We start from the raw sequence: 16,538 nt of genomic DNA, 5'->3' as shown, positions 1-16,538 counted from the left end.
AGATGAGGACACTCAGCAAATCCTAGGTGTTGAGCACCTTCAGGGACTGGGCCCACATTTTATGCTGTTTGATGGCTAATAGAATGCTTTCTGACTTGCACATCCTCTCTATGCCAAAGCTTGCTATGCCTTTATCCATATACCCTCTTGAAATGGTTTTCATTTTTACTCTGCTAGAATGAATGCTAGCTTTAACTGGAGGCTCCTATTTTGTTCTCTTTACTTAGCTTTTCATTTTTGTGGTGTGTTTATCTTGTTACTAAGACAATACTAATGTGTAAAGGGTTGTTTTTGGTATTTGTTTTACTTTGATAGTAATAAAATTTGTGTTCCTATGTTTGTCCTCAGGTAACAGAAGTTGCACCACAACACATTCAAATGACAATTTTTCTTTGTACTGTACATCATAGCACCCCAGTTTACCAATATTTGATTAGTAAACTTGGTGATGTTCCTTGAGATTTTACTGTGCTCTGCATGCCAGGGTCCCTTCAACAAAGCTGGCTTGAAGTAGGCCTGCCAGCTTCCATGTTGGTGCTCCAGGTTTCCAAACTGAGAGTGTAATGAAGAGACTGCTGCTAAATGAAGTATTTTCCCTTTAAGGCCCTCCACACTTTGGGAATCTAGAACAAAGAGTCTGCCTCTTCATTGCACTCCAGAATTAGAAAATCCAGAGGATACAGTGACCTTCAGTTTATAGATCCTGGGGCACAGAATCTTTTAAGTCTCCGAACTAGCTCTCTGATTGACAGAGCTCATATTTACCCAAAGTTTTGGGTATTCTAAGGTCTTCCAATGAAATAACATTGTATATATTTTATTACATTATAATAAACAAGCATTTCAAAAAAAGCCCATTCAGGACTAGTACTAACCTCTATAGCCTCCCGAAGTTGTTGTCTTAATTCTTCATTTGACACTTCAGAATTAGACTCTGTATAAAATTGATGAGATATCAACACATTCACAAAACTCCCAATTCTTTTAGTTTTCTTTACCTTTATATTGATAAGAGAGCCCATTTAGACACTCATTATCATCCGTGTAATTTTTATGAGGCTAAATAACACAGAATTACAAAATACATTAGAACAGTATCTATTATCTGGTCTGCAATATTTCACATGTAAAGACGAAAAGTTAGAAAAAGAAAAGTTTAGCCACACAGAGAATAAATTAATTTCAAGTGTTTCCTTTTATAAAAAAAAAAGAGAAACCTCTTTCCCCCCCCAAATGCATTTTCGTTTTTCCTGTATATTTATGAAAAAAAGTGTTTTCAGTTTTCAACGATTAAAAAACAAGACAACAGCTAGCTACCAGGTGTTGAAGAACTCTAATTGCATAGAGTGTGGATGATTTGCATGAGCCTTGCAGGAGTACACGGAGGGAAGCACTGCACTGGATCCCCTCATTCAACTCATATAGATCCCAGGTGCTTATTATGGGCAACTGCTTTTTCTCACCTAGGCCCTGATCCTTCAGAGACCTCCACTCCACATAGGTAGACCCCTATGCAGAGGCCCAATGAATTCAACATGGTTCCATGTGGGCTCAAGCTCTGCTTGCATGGAGCTCACTGCATAGACCCTTATCACTTAGGGTGCAAGCAGAAGCATTATGAAATTGACTGGGATTGCACAAGTCTAATAAATTTCACACTGGTCCTGCTGACACCAGCAAAAGAGCAATTATGTTGGACAGTCTGGTTTATGTTGGAGGGGGCAGGAGTGAACCAGAGTGACTAGAACACCAAAGAGGGAAACACTCAGTTGGGGGAAGTAAGAATAACTGAAAAGATATTTGAAGGAGAGGGGGGAAAAAAGGAGAAGCACTAACTGTGGTTGACTATATTCACAGCATTGCCACTTTTACATAAAATTCAGCACTAATAATGAGAAAAGAGAGAGAGCTTCAAATGCTGTAGAGTAACTTTTTAAGGGTGAGATTGTTCCTGAACTATAATTTCAGTGAAATATCAAGCACACATGTTTGATATTTAGCTGGAAACTAAATTTGAGATATAATTTCAGGGATGATATACTTAAGCAACTTACAGACACAAGGAAGTGGAACAGGACTGTGTCATTCCAATTCCTCCATAAACAAAGAAAATTAGTCTGCTTCTTCCCCTGCGCCCTTATTTCCTGAGGTCTTTGTCAAACCTCACTTTCAATGACCCCATGAAAGAGGGGTCATAGGACCAGTAGCTGGAAGGGAAAAATCCAATATAGCTTCAACCCCTACCATTTGAAGAGGCTGGAGGGAGAGCTGAGACCATCCCCAAAGTAAACTGAAATTACAGTTGAATGCATTTGGCTGCATTTATACAATAGTTCAGTGTTTATCATGCTAAATCAACTCCCAAATTCTAATGTAAATAAACATTTTTATTCAGCAATTCAGTGTCTACATATTCTTCATTCTGTCATAAAAATATCTCAGCACTGCAGAGCAATATCAGAAAATATAAACAGCATAAGTAAAATTCTTAAGCAATATTAGACTTCTAAGGGTGACTAACTTTACAGTGACATGACATGAGCTCGAAAGACTGTACAACACTAACTTTTAAGATTATATCAGTTACTAATGTATTGTGCAAACATTACAGGCACATCTTAAAAATATTTCATTAGAGGTTCTCAAAATGTTTTAGAAACATTTTGAATAAAGCTTCATAACACTCTGAGAAAATAATCTACCTCACAAATTTCACAAACAGAGAAACTTTAGGGGGCAAATAATGAACTAAAAGTTAGTCTTACCAGAACTATTTTGTCGGCTGCATCTAGTAATGCCACTTATTCCAAGCTTTTTGGATGACACATCATACAAACCATTGCATTTTGAACAGTGAAAAATTGCAGCATCACTTTCTTCCCCTTTCTTTAGCAGAAGCGGGTTGAAGATCTTATCAGACCCTTTCCTAGATCTAAATGTGTGCACATTTAAACCTTCCATTTCATAGACACCACCAGGTCTTCTACCAAGTCCATTTCCCAAGTCTCCACATGTCATGTCATCTTCTTCACCTTCCGAGTCTTTCTCCTCCTGTTTGCTCTGTAATGTGAATGCCTCACTCATTGGCAATGTGAATGGTGTCTTCTTCAGAACTCTATATACCTATTTGAAAGGGAAAAGATCCTCAGACAAAGTAGCAGTACAGAAGGGAATGTAGTACTTTGTCTGAGATGAAGTGAAAAATCTTGTGTTTTTAGAGTCCCAGTGTTTTCCAACACCATGTTCAGGATCCCAGAAAATGTCTACTGTGCACATGAACAAAACACATTAAGGTAATCTAAGTCATTTGTGCATAAAATTCCCTGCTAGGTATGCAGGAGTGATTCTGGTGACTTGAATCTAAGATTAAACAAACAGATTGGTTTTAACTGACACAAAAGCAGCAGATATTTTCGGTTTGTTCAAAGTATGTTTCCAATAACATAAAACCATACCAGTGTTCTGGTCTCTGCCAACAAGGCACAAGAGAACACACCTACCCACCAGGTTTCTTTACTTAAAAAAAGAAGGCAGTAAAGAGGAAGTATTATTAGGTTTACAATTCACTAGGTACAAGAGTCACATCAAGTTCTCTGAAGTGTGTAACATTTAGTTCATGCACAAGTAATTCATGTACGGTAGAAGTGTAAGAAAAATTATTCCCTTCTGAACTTCCTTGAATTTAATGGATTTAGTTTTAAACAATTTAATACTATTTTCAATCAAGGCTTGTTAAGTGATAGACATTTAATTTATAAAAACAATTAAACCTTTATAAAGAGGAAACACTTTATATCCTTTCCTTAGTCATAGATCACCTTCATTCTGTGTGGATTATTTTTAGCATGTTGAAATGTCAACACCAGCTGACTTGGTAACATTTTCAATACTACAATAGTTGCAAGCTGATGTAAACATTTCTAAATCATATCCCACTAATTTGGACTTTACCCGTCTTCATTTTCAATGTGATTTGATAGATGTTGGAACCAGTAATCCCAGAATTTTTTTCTAAGAAAGGGGAGGTCACCATTTATCTTTTAGGCATTTCCATTGTGCCCATCGCCATGATGTCTAGGACTAGAAATTAAAAATCGAAAAACAATTTATCTCCAAACTTCCAAACTCAACTGCTGCTACTTATTTGGTTTACAAGCTCAATTCTTCCTGCCAACCCTGTCTCCTTATCTTCTCTCATGGAAGAAACACAGTGATAGACAGTCCTGGATTATTCTAATTAACAAAAGTGTGTAAACTCTAGTCACATTTGAAATATATTTCAAATTCCTCCCAGATGAAACAGAGCATCCTGCAGCCAGGAAACACAGATGATCATGCTGATACTGCAAGGTAAGAAAATCAAAGGCCAAATTCTGTCTCCAGGTATACTGGCAGTGCAGAGCTTCATCCTTCCTTGTGAGCAGAAAGTAGCAACACAGACCAAAACAGATATTCTAGAACAGCGATTCCCAAACTGTGGGTTGGGACCTCAAAGCGGGTCGCAACCCCGTTTCAATGGGGTTGCCAGAGCTGGTGTTAAGACTTGCTGAGGCCCAGGGCTGAAGTCCAAGTCCAAGTCCTACCACCCAGGACCAAAGCAGAAGCCTGAGCTCTGCTTCGGTTTTGGGCCCCCTGCCTGGTTTGGCAGGGCTTGGGCTTTGTCTTTGGACCCCCTCCTGGGATAGCAGGGCTTGGGCGGGCTCAGGCTTCGGTCCCCACTCCTGGGGTCATGTAGTAATTTTTGTTATGAGAAGGGGGTCATGGTGCAATGAACTTTGAGAACCACTGCTCTAGAATCAATAATTCAGACGGACAGCCTACTGGATAGTGTGCATATTGGAGAGTGTATGAATATTGACTCGTTAAATGTTTATTCATTAGCAAACCTAATTAAATTTCTATTCACAGTAATTTTTCGACAGACTAATGGATTATTTTTTCAGTAATGTTAGTTGAGTGGCCCACTGAACAAATATGTAAAGTTTAAAATTGCACCACTCTGCTTAGAAACGCATCTATCTGTTGAATAAGAAACTCTCAACATACACCTGGCTGTTTGAAAGAGGGTAATCAGCAAAGTCTGTGTCTAATCAGTTATTTCTTATTAGACTCAAATTTATAAGACTAGAGCAGATATTCAACATAGGGTAAATTCCTACTCTTTACACAAGGACATCTAGAAAGATGAAATGATACTTAGTTATTATAGTGAAGAGCACATTAGAAATACCACAGTGAATAAACTGTTTTGACAGTTTAATGATGAGCTCAGTACAGCATGTATCACAGAGCTGAAAGTGCCCAGTAATCACAAATGAATACTTTAGCTCAGAGGTCAGCATCGTTTCAGAAGTGGTGTGCTGAGTCTTCATTTATTCACTCTAATTTAAGGTTTTGCATGCCAGTAATATATTTTAACATTTTTAGAAGGTCTCTTTCTATAAGTCCATAATATATAACTAAACTATTGTTGTATGTAAAGTAAATAAGGTTTTTAAAATGTTTAAGAAGCTTCATTTAAAATTAAAATGCAGAGGCTTCCGGACTGGTAGCCAGGACCCGGCCAGCGTGACTGCCACTGAAAATCAGCTCACATGCTGCCTTTGGCACACGTGCCATAGGTTGCCTATCCCTGCTTTAGCTAGTTACAAACCATGATTTATACCTATTGTGAAAGAGGCTTACTTAGAATGTAAAAACACAACCTCTGAGATCCATCCTTAGGCAGCCTTCTGTATATAAGCAGCTATGTTAGGAACATAATAGCTCATTTTTCTACTATCAGATTGAATAAAAATATTAAAGCTCTCAGGTCACTGTAAGTCTTGTAGTCAGTTACTGTTCAGTTAGTGCTTATGTGCGAAGGAAGTTTCACAAGAGGTTCACAAACAACTAAAGATTTTTTTAAAACTAGGTTTGTGCACTTTTTTGTACTTTATAATTTATATAGGTCAAAAGGCATTTTTTAAGATTCTTTTTTCCCTGCCTGTTTTTACACTAAAAATTCAAGTCACATCTAGCCTAAAGGACTACATGGCTTTGTTTACATTGGGAATTAAAGGTCTGAAAAATTCTAGCTGTGTAGCTCCATCACCAGTGGAATCGGTGGAGGCTACAGCATAGACAAGGCTCAGGCATTTTTACAGTGAGACCATTTTTAATGTCTGAGCCTATCTAAGTTTTGGCTACACTACTGGTTCCTCTGCTGCACCTGAGGTAAACCACAGGTATAAAAAAAAATCCTGCTAGATACAAAGACAGAGAGTCTTTCAGCCTAAATAGGTTCCGAATGTCTAATTTAAAAATATAGACAACTGTTAACCTTTTCAAGTCTTCTTTACACATCCTAACACCAAAAAAAGCAATGTTTCTCCTTTTGCAGGACACTTTTAAATAGTAGTGAGATAATGAAAGTCAGGGCCAAAAAGGTATTCTGGTCAACATGCAGGAGTGAAAAAAGTATCATAGAATATCAGGGTTGGAAGGCACCTCAGGAGGTCATCTAGTCCAACCCCCTGCTCAAAGCAGGACCAATCCCCAATTTTTGCCCCAGATCCCTAATGGCCCCCTCAACAATTGAACTCACAACCCGGGGTTTAGCAGGCCAATGCTCAAACCACTGAGCTATCCAGTTTGGCCAATGTACCTGGCAGAGGGGTATTGCTGGCACATATCACATTGGTAGATGTGCAGGTGAACTCTAGTAGGTGGCTCTAGCCATGAAGCACCTAATTCCAGGAAGTGTGTGATGCCATTAACTAACACTCAAGAAATCAAACCCTTTGCGCTTCCCTGTGCACACGTGTGATTTCTCCTAAGGAGCGAGGAAAGAAATCACACCTGTGTACAGAGGAGCACGGTCCCCCGCACTTAAGCTCTGCAGCATGCCCCTAGGCGCCTACTCAGCCCTGACCCCAGAGAGCCTGGCAGCACCTGAACCCTGGGCGCGTACACCCCCAGCACCCACTGCGTATTGCTGCTTCACATTGTGCAAACCCTGCTTTATTACCAAACCCAACCGCCTGCACCCCACCCCCACCAAGGCCTCCTCCTGCCCCCAGGTCCCCAACCTTTCCCCTCAGCCTCCCTGGAGCGCCCAACCCTGCAGCCCAGCCGCACCCCTCGCAGGCTCCCGGGTGCTGCGTTCCCACCGCAGCCGGGGGGAACTGCCCCAGGCGGCGCCGCTGCTGCCCCTTCTAGCCAGGGCGCGAGGGCCCCTCCGAGCCCGGTGGCGGGAAACCCCGCGGAGCTCCCCCAGCCGTCGGGACAGGCCCGGCGGCAGCCAACGGGAGGCTGTGACCACCCCGCGGCCCACCAACCTGGGTCTCTAAGCTCCGCAGCCACCCGCGCTTCCTCGTTCCCCGCCTGCGAGTACCTGCAGCGCCGCCCGCCCTCGGGGGGCAGGGCCTCAATCAGGGCCGCCCCCCCTGCAGGCGCTGTGCATGGCAGCGCTACTGGCTTTCCGTGTGGGGCCTCAGCTAGGGTAGGAGTGGGGCAGGGAGGGAGAGAGCAGGTCGTGATGCTCCCCGGCCCCAGAGCCGTGGCCGAGCCCGCAGGCAGAAAGCAGCCAGGAGCCTGTGGCAGTGAGGGCATGAGCAGAGCTCAGCCTGGCTTCCAACTACCCTCTTAGCATTTATTATCTCCTGTGCCGCAGGAGAGAGGATGGGCTTTATACACACAGATGGGGTATATGCAATTGCTGGTACTCATAGCCAAAAGGGGGTTAAAAGTTCCCCCTGCAGAGTGGATTCCATAACTGACTCTTGTATAGATGGCCTCTTGTAACTTCTAATGCATCTGGTGCTGACCCCTTCCGGAGACTGGATTCCACACTGGATGAGCCATTGGCCTGATGTCCTGTGACAATTCTTATAGGACAGGAGACATTGATGGAGCATCCCACAGAGTTAAAAATATTCAAAGAGCTATTAATGGTTAGTGATGTTGTCATAGAAGATAAAAAGCTAAAATAGATGTAGAGGCATACAAGTTACATGTCATAAGAACGGCCACACTGCGTCAGACCAAAGGTCCATCCAGCCCAGTATCCTGTCTACCAAGAGTGGCCAATGCCAAGTGCCCCAGAGGGAGTGAACCTAACGGGTAACAATCTAGTGATCTCTCTCCTGCCATCCATCTCCACCCTCTGACAAACAGAGGCTAGGGACACTATTCTTTACCCATCCTAGCTAATAGCCATTAATGGACTTAACCTCCATGAATTTTTCCAGTTCTCTTTTAAACCCTGTTATATAGCCCTAGCCTTCACAACCTCCTCAGGCAAGGAGTTCCACAGGTTGACTGTGAGCTGAGTGAAGAACTTCCTTCTATTTGTTTTAAACCTGCTGCCCATTAATTTCATTTGGTGGCCCCTAGTTCTTATATTATGGGAACAAGTAAATAGCTTTTTCTTATTCACTTTCTCCACACCACTCATGATTTTATATACCTCTATCATATCCTCCCTTAGTCTCCTCTTTTCCAAGCTGAAAAGTCCTAGCCTCTTTAATCTCCCCTCATATGGGACCCATTCCAAACGCCTAATCATTTTAGTTGCCCTTTTCTGAATCTTTTCTAATGCCAGTATATCTTTTTTGAGATGAGGGGGCCACATCTGTATGCAGTATTCAGGATGTGGGTGTACCATGCATTTATATAAGGGCAATAAGATATTCTCCATCTTATTCTCTATCCCTTTTTTAATGATTCCTAACATCCCATTTGCTTTTTTGACTGCCCCTGCACACTGCGTGGATGTCTTCAGAGAACTATCCACCATGACTCCAAGATCTTTCTCTTGACTAGTTGTAGCTAAATTAGCCCCCATCATATTGTATGTATAGTTGGGATTATTTTTCCAATGTGCATTACTTTACGTTTATCCACATTAAATTTAATTTGCCATTTTGTTGCCCTTAGTTTTGTGAGATCTTTTTGAAGTTCTTCACAGTATGCTTTGGTCTTAACTATCTTGAGCAGTTTAGTATCATCTGCAAACTTTGCCACCTCGCTGTTTACCCCTTTCTCCAGATCATTTATGAATAAGTTGAATAGGATTGGTGCTAGGACTGACCCTTGGGGGAGAGGGTTAACTAGTGGTGTTCATTCTGAAAATTTACCATTTACTCCTACCCTTTGTTCCCTGTCTTTTAAGCAGTTCTCAGTCCACTGAAAGGATCTTCCCTCTTATCCCATGACAACTTAATTTACATAAGAGCCTTTGGTGAGGGACCTTGTCAAAGGCTTTCTGGAAATCGAAGCATACTATGTCCCTGGATCCCCCTTGTCCACAGATTTGTTGACCCCCTCAGAGAACTCCAATAGATTAGTAAGACATTATCTCCCTTTACAGAAACCATGTTGACTTTTGCCTAACACTGTCTGTACCAAGCCACTCTTTTCCTGAGAATATAGTTCTAGATGTTACATTCCACAAATCTGATACAAATAAAATAGACCAATTAACATTTTTTATGTTAATGTACTTTAATTTTCATGTTTGGAAAAATACTTTACCAAAAATACCTAAAAAAAAAAAGGCAAAAAAGCCAAAATTGCTTTATGGAAGTACACTCAGAACTTGTTTGCATTATAGTCCTTCAAATCAACCTGAACATTTTTCCTCTTCCAGCAGGTGATAAGTTTAAACAACTCTGGCAATTTCCTATTCTTGTAAGATTTTGTGGTCCTTATTCAAGCAACACTCCCATTGGGTTCAGTGGGAATATAACTTGCAGGATCTGGCTCAGAAGGCTCACAACCCACCATGAACAAACAAGATAAACCCATCCAAATTAAACACTATCCTTTCACATAGATCCTTGTTAACAGAGTCCAATCAGATCATTTACATGCACACAGGCCACTCAAACAGTTACAGTGAAACCTATAAATAATGACGAGCAAAGAGCCTGCTATTATTGTAGTTGTAATAACAGCTGGATGCATAATGCAGTACAATTAATAAAGAGGAATTCTTGCAGGGACTGACATTTAACTGGCCATTATGACAGGTGACCACAGGCAGTCAAGCTCAGGTTTCACTGTAGTCACTTACATCTGTTTTCAAACAGTAATTCACACTCCCCTTTCCACAAAATGATATACTGCTGCTTCTTTAAACTTTCCATTCACAAAAACTTTAAAATTCACCCAAAGTGAGTAAAATAATCAACATAAAATGAGCAATGGTTTATATTATGGAGAAATATATGAGGATATGCTCCCCTATGCTATGAAGAAGCTTCTGCTGTTTTAAAATATCTTAGCGTTTGAAAACAGCTCACAAAAGTAATGCATTTCACATATCTGCCATGAACATAAGCCTCCAAATATATACACGCTCCACTGCAGCCTGGAGCTTTCTCTAATGTAAGAATAGCCTGTGCGCTCCTGACTTCCCTCGATAACCATTTGATAATATAGATCTCAGCTCCTCTCGGTACAAAATCCATCTGTCAGTGATTGGCATTATTTTAATTTAACCATGTCAGATTCATCAGTATGATCAATCGTTATTATAATTCCTCAGTTTTTCCTCAGATTAAAAAGTTATCATTGTTCAATTATACTTCAGTGACTAAAAAAGGTTAATTTACCATGCCAAAATTACAAATTTCATTTATTGAACAGCCAGAATAACCTGAAAAAAAAAAAAAAAGTCCGTGTTCCTTTTTCCTCAGATTTCAGTTGTTGTCTTTCATCCACTGCTCAATCCACTGTATAATCTGATCTAAATTCCGCTCCAGGTCCTCTGGCGTGTTACTAGGCAACTGGTGTACAATTTCTTCCTTATAAGATGACATTGCCTCTTCATAAATAGTCTGAAAAATCTCACATTGAATGTTGTCCTGTAGTTTTTTCCCTTTGTACCCTCTAAACACAAAACCAAAAGAACACTTAGATAAGCAAATATAAAAGAAAGAGGACTTTATATCCTTATCTTATACAAAACCCTGAATTTATACTCTTGAAAGGCTCCTGTGAATCCGCATGACAATTCACCTTCATTTACTCCACTGATTTACCTGCTTTCAAGTCTGTCGTACAGAAATGAGTTTTCAGTGCGAAGTACAAATACTATATGAAACCAGCGTTCTGGGAAGAAGTCACAGCCATGATAATCAACAATAACTCCACCTTCATTCATTTTGTCTTCTAGTTCATCAATTACCTACAGAAAAGTCAGACAAAGGCTCAAGAAAACTAGATGCAGCTTCTTTGTACAGTAAAAGCTTTGTTATCTGGCAACATTGGGGGAGTGAGGGGTGCTGGTAAGTAAAAAATTCTGGTTAACTAAGAGGGAGGGAGTTTGGGTGGGGTCTCAGGGTTGAGGTGTGGGGGGTTGGGGGGCTTGAGCTCTGGGAGGGAGTTTGGGTGCAGGAGGGGGCTCGGGGCAGGGGTGCTGGATCCAGGCCATGCTTACCTTGGGCGGCTCCCCGCAAGCGGCAATGTGTCTCTGCTGCTCCTAGGCGGAGGCGTGACTAGGCAGTTCTGCGTGCTGCCTTCCCCAGCAGGTGCCACCCCTGCAGCTCCCAGAGCCCATGCCCCGCACCCCCTCCCGCACTCCAAACCCTTTGTGGCTTTTCCTCTGCCTAGGAGCAGCAGGGACATGTCACTGCTTCCGGGGAGCCAAGCAAAGCCAGGTAGGAAGCCTGCCAGCCCCACGCCAACCGGACTATAAACCAGACTTTCAATGAAGATCAGAAAAGCCGGCTTACAGAGCTTTCCGGTTGGTAAAGTACCAGAAACACAGCTTTTACCGTAATTAACCCCACCCCCACTTTCAATATGATAGATTTTGAAGTTGGACTCACTCGGTCTTCATCCAAAATTGGGCATTCATATTCCTCATCAAAGCCTTCATATAATTCCCCTATAGAAAAAAAAAGAGTCCATGTTATTTTGTGAGATAATGGTAGTCATTTGACAACACATTTATGTTAATCTGACACTGACAGTCAATAGAAATTATGTTTATTTTTCAAATTCTTTAAAATCTATTGTATAGATTTGTTTCAATAAAACAAATGCCATGGATAAAAGCATTAGCTTGAACATTAAAGCCGGGTGGATTGATTTAAATCAGCAAACAGGAAAACTGGATTTAAATAACTGATTTTAATCATGTTTTGCGTTTGACCTTTTTAGTTACTTTCCTTGGGAAAAAAATTGATTCTTCTTGGTTGGTACCAATTAACATACTGATTTACAACTAAATATGGCCTTTTCACTAAATTTGTTGCTTCCATTTGCAAACCAGGAGGGCACTACAGCTATATAAATGTATTTAAGCAATCATACAGCTTAATTTACATTTATCCAAATTCTTGATTTTTACAGTTTTTATGATGTTAGAATATGGTTAATGATGCATTTCTTATTTACTAGATGATTAATTTTTTATTTGTGATTTATGTCAGGCTCTCTTTAGATTTTATGCATTTCTAATTGAATATTCAACAGAATTTTTATTTAATAAAGTACCTTAAGATACATAAGAAAAAGGTTTATCAAAACATGTTTTGCACTTGAAACTAATATATTAAACAAAGGAATTACTCTCTGCAGTTAGTGAATCAAACTGATTATTTCTGGACACCATGTCCTTCAAGATTTTAGAACTAGTAAATATCATCCTATTGCAGCTAGTATTTGATTCATATATTGGAAGAGGAAAACAAGTGCTTCTCCTTTTTCAATTTCCAATTGGTTTCCTAACTTTGAATGAACTAGTTGAATAAACTGAAATGAAGAAAATATTCTCTCTGCACCTCAAAAGAGGCTATAGCTGTCAAAAGCTGGTTTAACACTTCAGAGAATTCTCGTTCTAGGTGCATAGGCATTGACTTCTATCAGTTCAGTAGTCTGGGGTTTCTTTAAAACTTGTCTGCAAATATGTATTGCTTCATATTATTTCTGGTATTTAATTTAAATGACTAATAGATTATAACAAGTGTAAACCTTTACATAGGTTGTCAATTTCAAATTTAAATAGTTTATTTTATAAAAATCCTGTTTTTAATTTAAATAAAAAATCCAATTCATTTTTAACATATCAATTTTTATCCACACTTTATTAAAACATCTGTCATACCACAAGCATCTTAGCACTGAATTATGCCTCTACATGGCAAAGCTACTGAGGGAAATGAAGACATGAGGTGCAATTGTATAAGGGTGGGAGGTATGGTGAGCAGCTGGTCATGCTTAACCTTTAAAAAGGTGCAGTTAACACTTTTCCGTGTTTATCTTTCAGTTGTCTCAGGGCTTCATCCTGCAACTCTCACTCCCTTAAGTAGTCCTCATTGATGCAAATAGTCCCACTGATTACAAAAGCCCGATCTTGCATCCGAATCTATACAAGCAGACCCCCATGGGTGGTGGGTATCATAGGTGAAGGAGGCTGTGCCTCCCCAAACAGCCGGGGTGGCCCTGCCCACGTTCCGCTCCATGCCCTCCCTGCTTCCTTCCCCCTATGCAGTGGCCTCGGCTTGGGCTGGGTCCGCGCCACCTGGTGCTCCTGGGGCTGGGGGAGCTAGCCTGGGTGAAGGCCAGTGGCCACAGTGTGGAAGCTCTGGGTTCCAGCAGTTGCAGAAGAGGTGAGACCTTGTGTGGAAGGGGCGGGGCGGGGCTCGGCTCGCCTTCTTCAACCAGCGGTTCACATGCCACCCATGCAGACTCCTATGTCTACATGGGTCTACTTGAAGGAGAGGGGCCAGCGGGGCTGTTTGCATGAATGAGGATTGCAAGACAGAGCCCTGAGTTTGTAGAAAACTTTTTTGAGAAACAGTTTATCACATAATTAGACTATAATGTAATGCCTATGCTCAAGGGAGCAGAGTTAAGGTTATGCACGAGACTCTGACCTTAGCATCTCCAGATCTGAGTGCCTTACTGTGCAACCTTAATTTTCTCATAATGTAGTTCTTCAGATGGAACAAGAAAATACAGTACTGAGCACTAAATCATGCTCTTGCTTTTATACTAGTGAGGAAGATAAATAAAAAGGAAGGGGAGGCTGCTGAAAAAGAAGTCACTGGCTAATATCCCTATTATCCTACCCTGGCTTGTCAGCACTAAGGTAGGACTTTGCCCTAAAATGCCATTGTCAAGGTTCCTTCCCCACTCTGAACTCTAGGGTACAGATTTGGGGACCTGCATGAAAGACCCCCTAAGCTTATTCTTACCAGCTTAGGTTAAAACTTCCCCAAGGCACAGATTTCCTTCTTGCCTTGGGAATCAGCTTAAGTTAAAAACCTGGTACGCTGCCACCACCAAGCAATTTAAACAAAGAACAGCGAAAGAGACCACTTGGGGGGATATTTTTAGGAAAGATGTCTCCAAGCCCTACACCCCCTTTCCTGGGGAAGGCTTAATAATAATATCCTCACCAATTGGTACAGGTGAACACAGACCCAAACCTTTGGATCTTAAGAACAATGAAAAATCAATCAGGTTCTTAAAAGAAGAATTTTATTTAAAGAAAAGGTAAAAGAATCACCTCTATAAAATTAGGATGGTAAATACTTTACAGGGTAATCAGATTCAAAACATAGAGAATCCCTCTAGGCAAAACCTTAAGTTACAAAAAGACACAAACAGGAATACACATTCCCTCCAGCACAGCGAATTTCACATCCAAAAAAACAAAGGAAAATCTAACGCATTTTCTAGCTAGATTACTTACTAACTTTACAGGAGTTGGAAGGCTTGCATCCTTGATCTGTTACCGGCAAAGGTATCATGCAGACTGACAAAACCCTTTGTCCCCCACTCCAGATTTGAAAGTATCTTGTCCCCTCATTGGTCATTTTGGGTCAGGTGCCAGCAAGGTTACCTTAGCTTCTTAACCCTTTACAGGTGAAAGGATTTTTCCTCTGGCCAGGAGGGATTTTATAGCACTGTATACAGAAAGGTGGTTACCCTTCCCTTTATACTTATGACAGCCATCAAGTCACATTTGGAGAGATTGAGGAAAGGAAGAAAACATAGCAAAGTGTAAGAAAAAATGTGTATAATGGACATCAGTCTGAACTGTATTTTGTAAATGCACTCAGTGTGATGGACAGATACATGATCAATATGGTGGCATCCTATTAGACTATTAATTTAACAAGGAATACTTATTATTTTAACAGGATTTACATGAACATAAGTCTAGTATTTATCTCAAAATAAATTATTACAAGCTCTCCTAAATGTATCACGCCCATCAACCCACCCAAAAAAATTATAATTTTGATTAAGCAGCAATAATGTACATTTAATATTTACCTATTGTTTGCAAAAAGAAAAAGAGTACTTGTCGCACCTTAGAGACTAACCAATTTATTTGAGCATAAGCTTTTGTGAGCTACAGCTCACTTCATCGGCTGTAGCTCACAAAAGCTTATGCTCAAATCAATTGGTTAGTCTCGAAGGTGCCACAAGTCCTCCTTTTCTTTTTGTGAATACAGACTAACACGGCTGCTACTCTGAAACCTATTGTTTGCATGTCTCTCTTATACAAAGCAAATATATTCTAAATACTCCAATGGAGTATACATTGTTATACAACCTACCTTCTTTTGCCAAATCACCCACATTAACATATGTTGCCCCTACTCTTCCTGCAAGCTCTTTGCCCAGTGTAGTCTTCCCTACACCAGGAGTACCTATAAAACGAATTATATAAAGTGATACATTATTTAAATCAATGCCATAAATATAAAGTATTTGTATCATACCTAACGTAAGTACTTTAGCAAATAAATACATTATGGTACATCACAACCATAAACTCATTGATAAGCAGAAACACAATTATGTTAAAATGTTTAAAAAATAAAGTTTAGATTTACAGGAACCAACTCAGCTGTGCAGATCTTAAAGGCCACAAATGTCTCTTTAAATAAGTCAGCCAGAAAAGTGTACCAAAAAACCCCACAACAAAATAACTACCACTAAACCCCACCCCCACAGAATAACAGAGGAGAAGGGGGAGAAGAAAGTTTGGCAAGAAAATACAGATCTGAATGGCATCAGCAAATAAAAGTGAAATCTGCTCCACACTACGCAATTTAAAACTGACCCCAAACTGACTCTGGTATCATCATATGCCAAAACCCTGAATTTGAAAGCCAGTTGTCAGACTACTTGTGCGAATGCATCACTGCCATTCTCAGCGAAGAACTGATGGGAAAAAACTCCTCGATCAGACCGTGACGTATCAAAAGCTGATAACGGATCGAACAAAATTAATGAAACAATCGTTAAGCCACTTAACCCAAAGCAGTTCCCTAGTTTCCGGACCACTCCCAGATCCCCACTGGCAGGGACAAAGGAAACGGACATTTGCAGACTCGGCTGCGGCTTCTCTATGGATCTCGTACTGGTCGCTCAGGCCAGCAGCGCACCCCTCGTCGCTCAGCGACCACTTGCAGCGTGAGGACGCACAGCTCAGCCAGCCCGGGGCAGGCGGCGGGGCGACCCCGCGCTGCCCCGGGATCCCATGTCGCTGCTCCGGCGACAGGGGCGCGGCTCTCACGGTTTCTTAC

At 40.8% G+C, this 16,538-nt stretch overlaps 2 protein-coding genes across 10 annotated transcripts in view; both read right to left on the bottom strand.

Annotated features, from left to right (window-relative positions):
• CCDC125 (coiled-coil domain containing 125) overlaps positions 1 to 7,570 on the bottom strand; it is a 46,088-nt gene extending 38,518 nt beyond the window's left edge. The window contains exons 1-3 of one of the 4 annotated variants that reach the window (XM_073344351.1): positions 7,320 to 7,570; positions 2,766 to 3,123; positions 876 to 934 (exon numbers count right to left, since the gene is read on the bottom strand). In XM_073344351.1, the coding sequence (XP_073200452.1) occupies positions 876 to 934; positions 2,766 to 3,084 (378 nt within the window). In that variant the 5' untranslated portion in view covers positions 3,085 to 3,123; positions 7,320 to 7,570. Of the gene's footprint in view, positions 1 to 875; positions 935 to 2,765; positions 3,124 to 6,646; positions 6,895 to 7,119; positions 7,146 to 7,319 lie in introns of those variants that run through there. The other 3 variants (XM_073344352.1, XM_073344353.1, XM_073344354.1) reach the window with 3 other exon arrangements.
• Positions 7,571 to 10,404: 2,834 nt separating this feature from the next.
• Positions 10,405 to 16,538, bottom strand: part of AK6 (adenylate kinase 6) — a 35,658-nt gene continuing 29,524 nt past the window's right edge. The window contains exons 1-6 of one of the 6 annotated variants that reach the window (XM_073344345.1): positions 16,268 to 16,532; positions 15,564 to 15,656; positions 14,690 to 14,938; positions 11,817 to 11,875; positions 11,028 to 11,173; positions 10,405 to 10,875 (exon numbers count right to left, since the gene is read on the bottom strand). In XM_073344345.1, coding sequence (XP_073200446.1) covers positions 10,686 to 10,875; positions 11,028 to 11,173; positions 11,817 to 11,875; positions 14,690 to 14,813 — 519 coding nt within the window. In that variant the 5' untranslated portion in view covers positions 14,814 to 14,938; positions 15,564 to 15,656; positions 16,268 to 16,532 and the 3' untranslated portion in view covers positions 10,405 to 10,685. The other 5 variants (XM_073344347.1, XM_073344346.1, XM_073344348.1 and 2 more) reach the window with 5 other exon arrangements.

Source organism: Lepidochelys kempii, chromosome 5 (genome assembly GCF_965140265.1).
Source record: "Lepidochelys kempii isolate rLepKem1 chromosome 5, rLepKem1.hap2, whole genome shotgun sequence".
NCBI classification, from domain to species: Eukaryota; Metazoa; Chordata; order Testudines; family Cheloniidae; genus Lepidochelys; species Lepidochelys kempii.
Note: the sequence above shows the minus strand (reverse complement) of the source record. Positions and strands in the feature narration are given on the sequence as shown.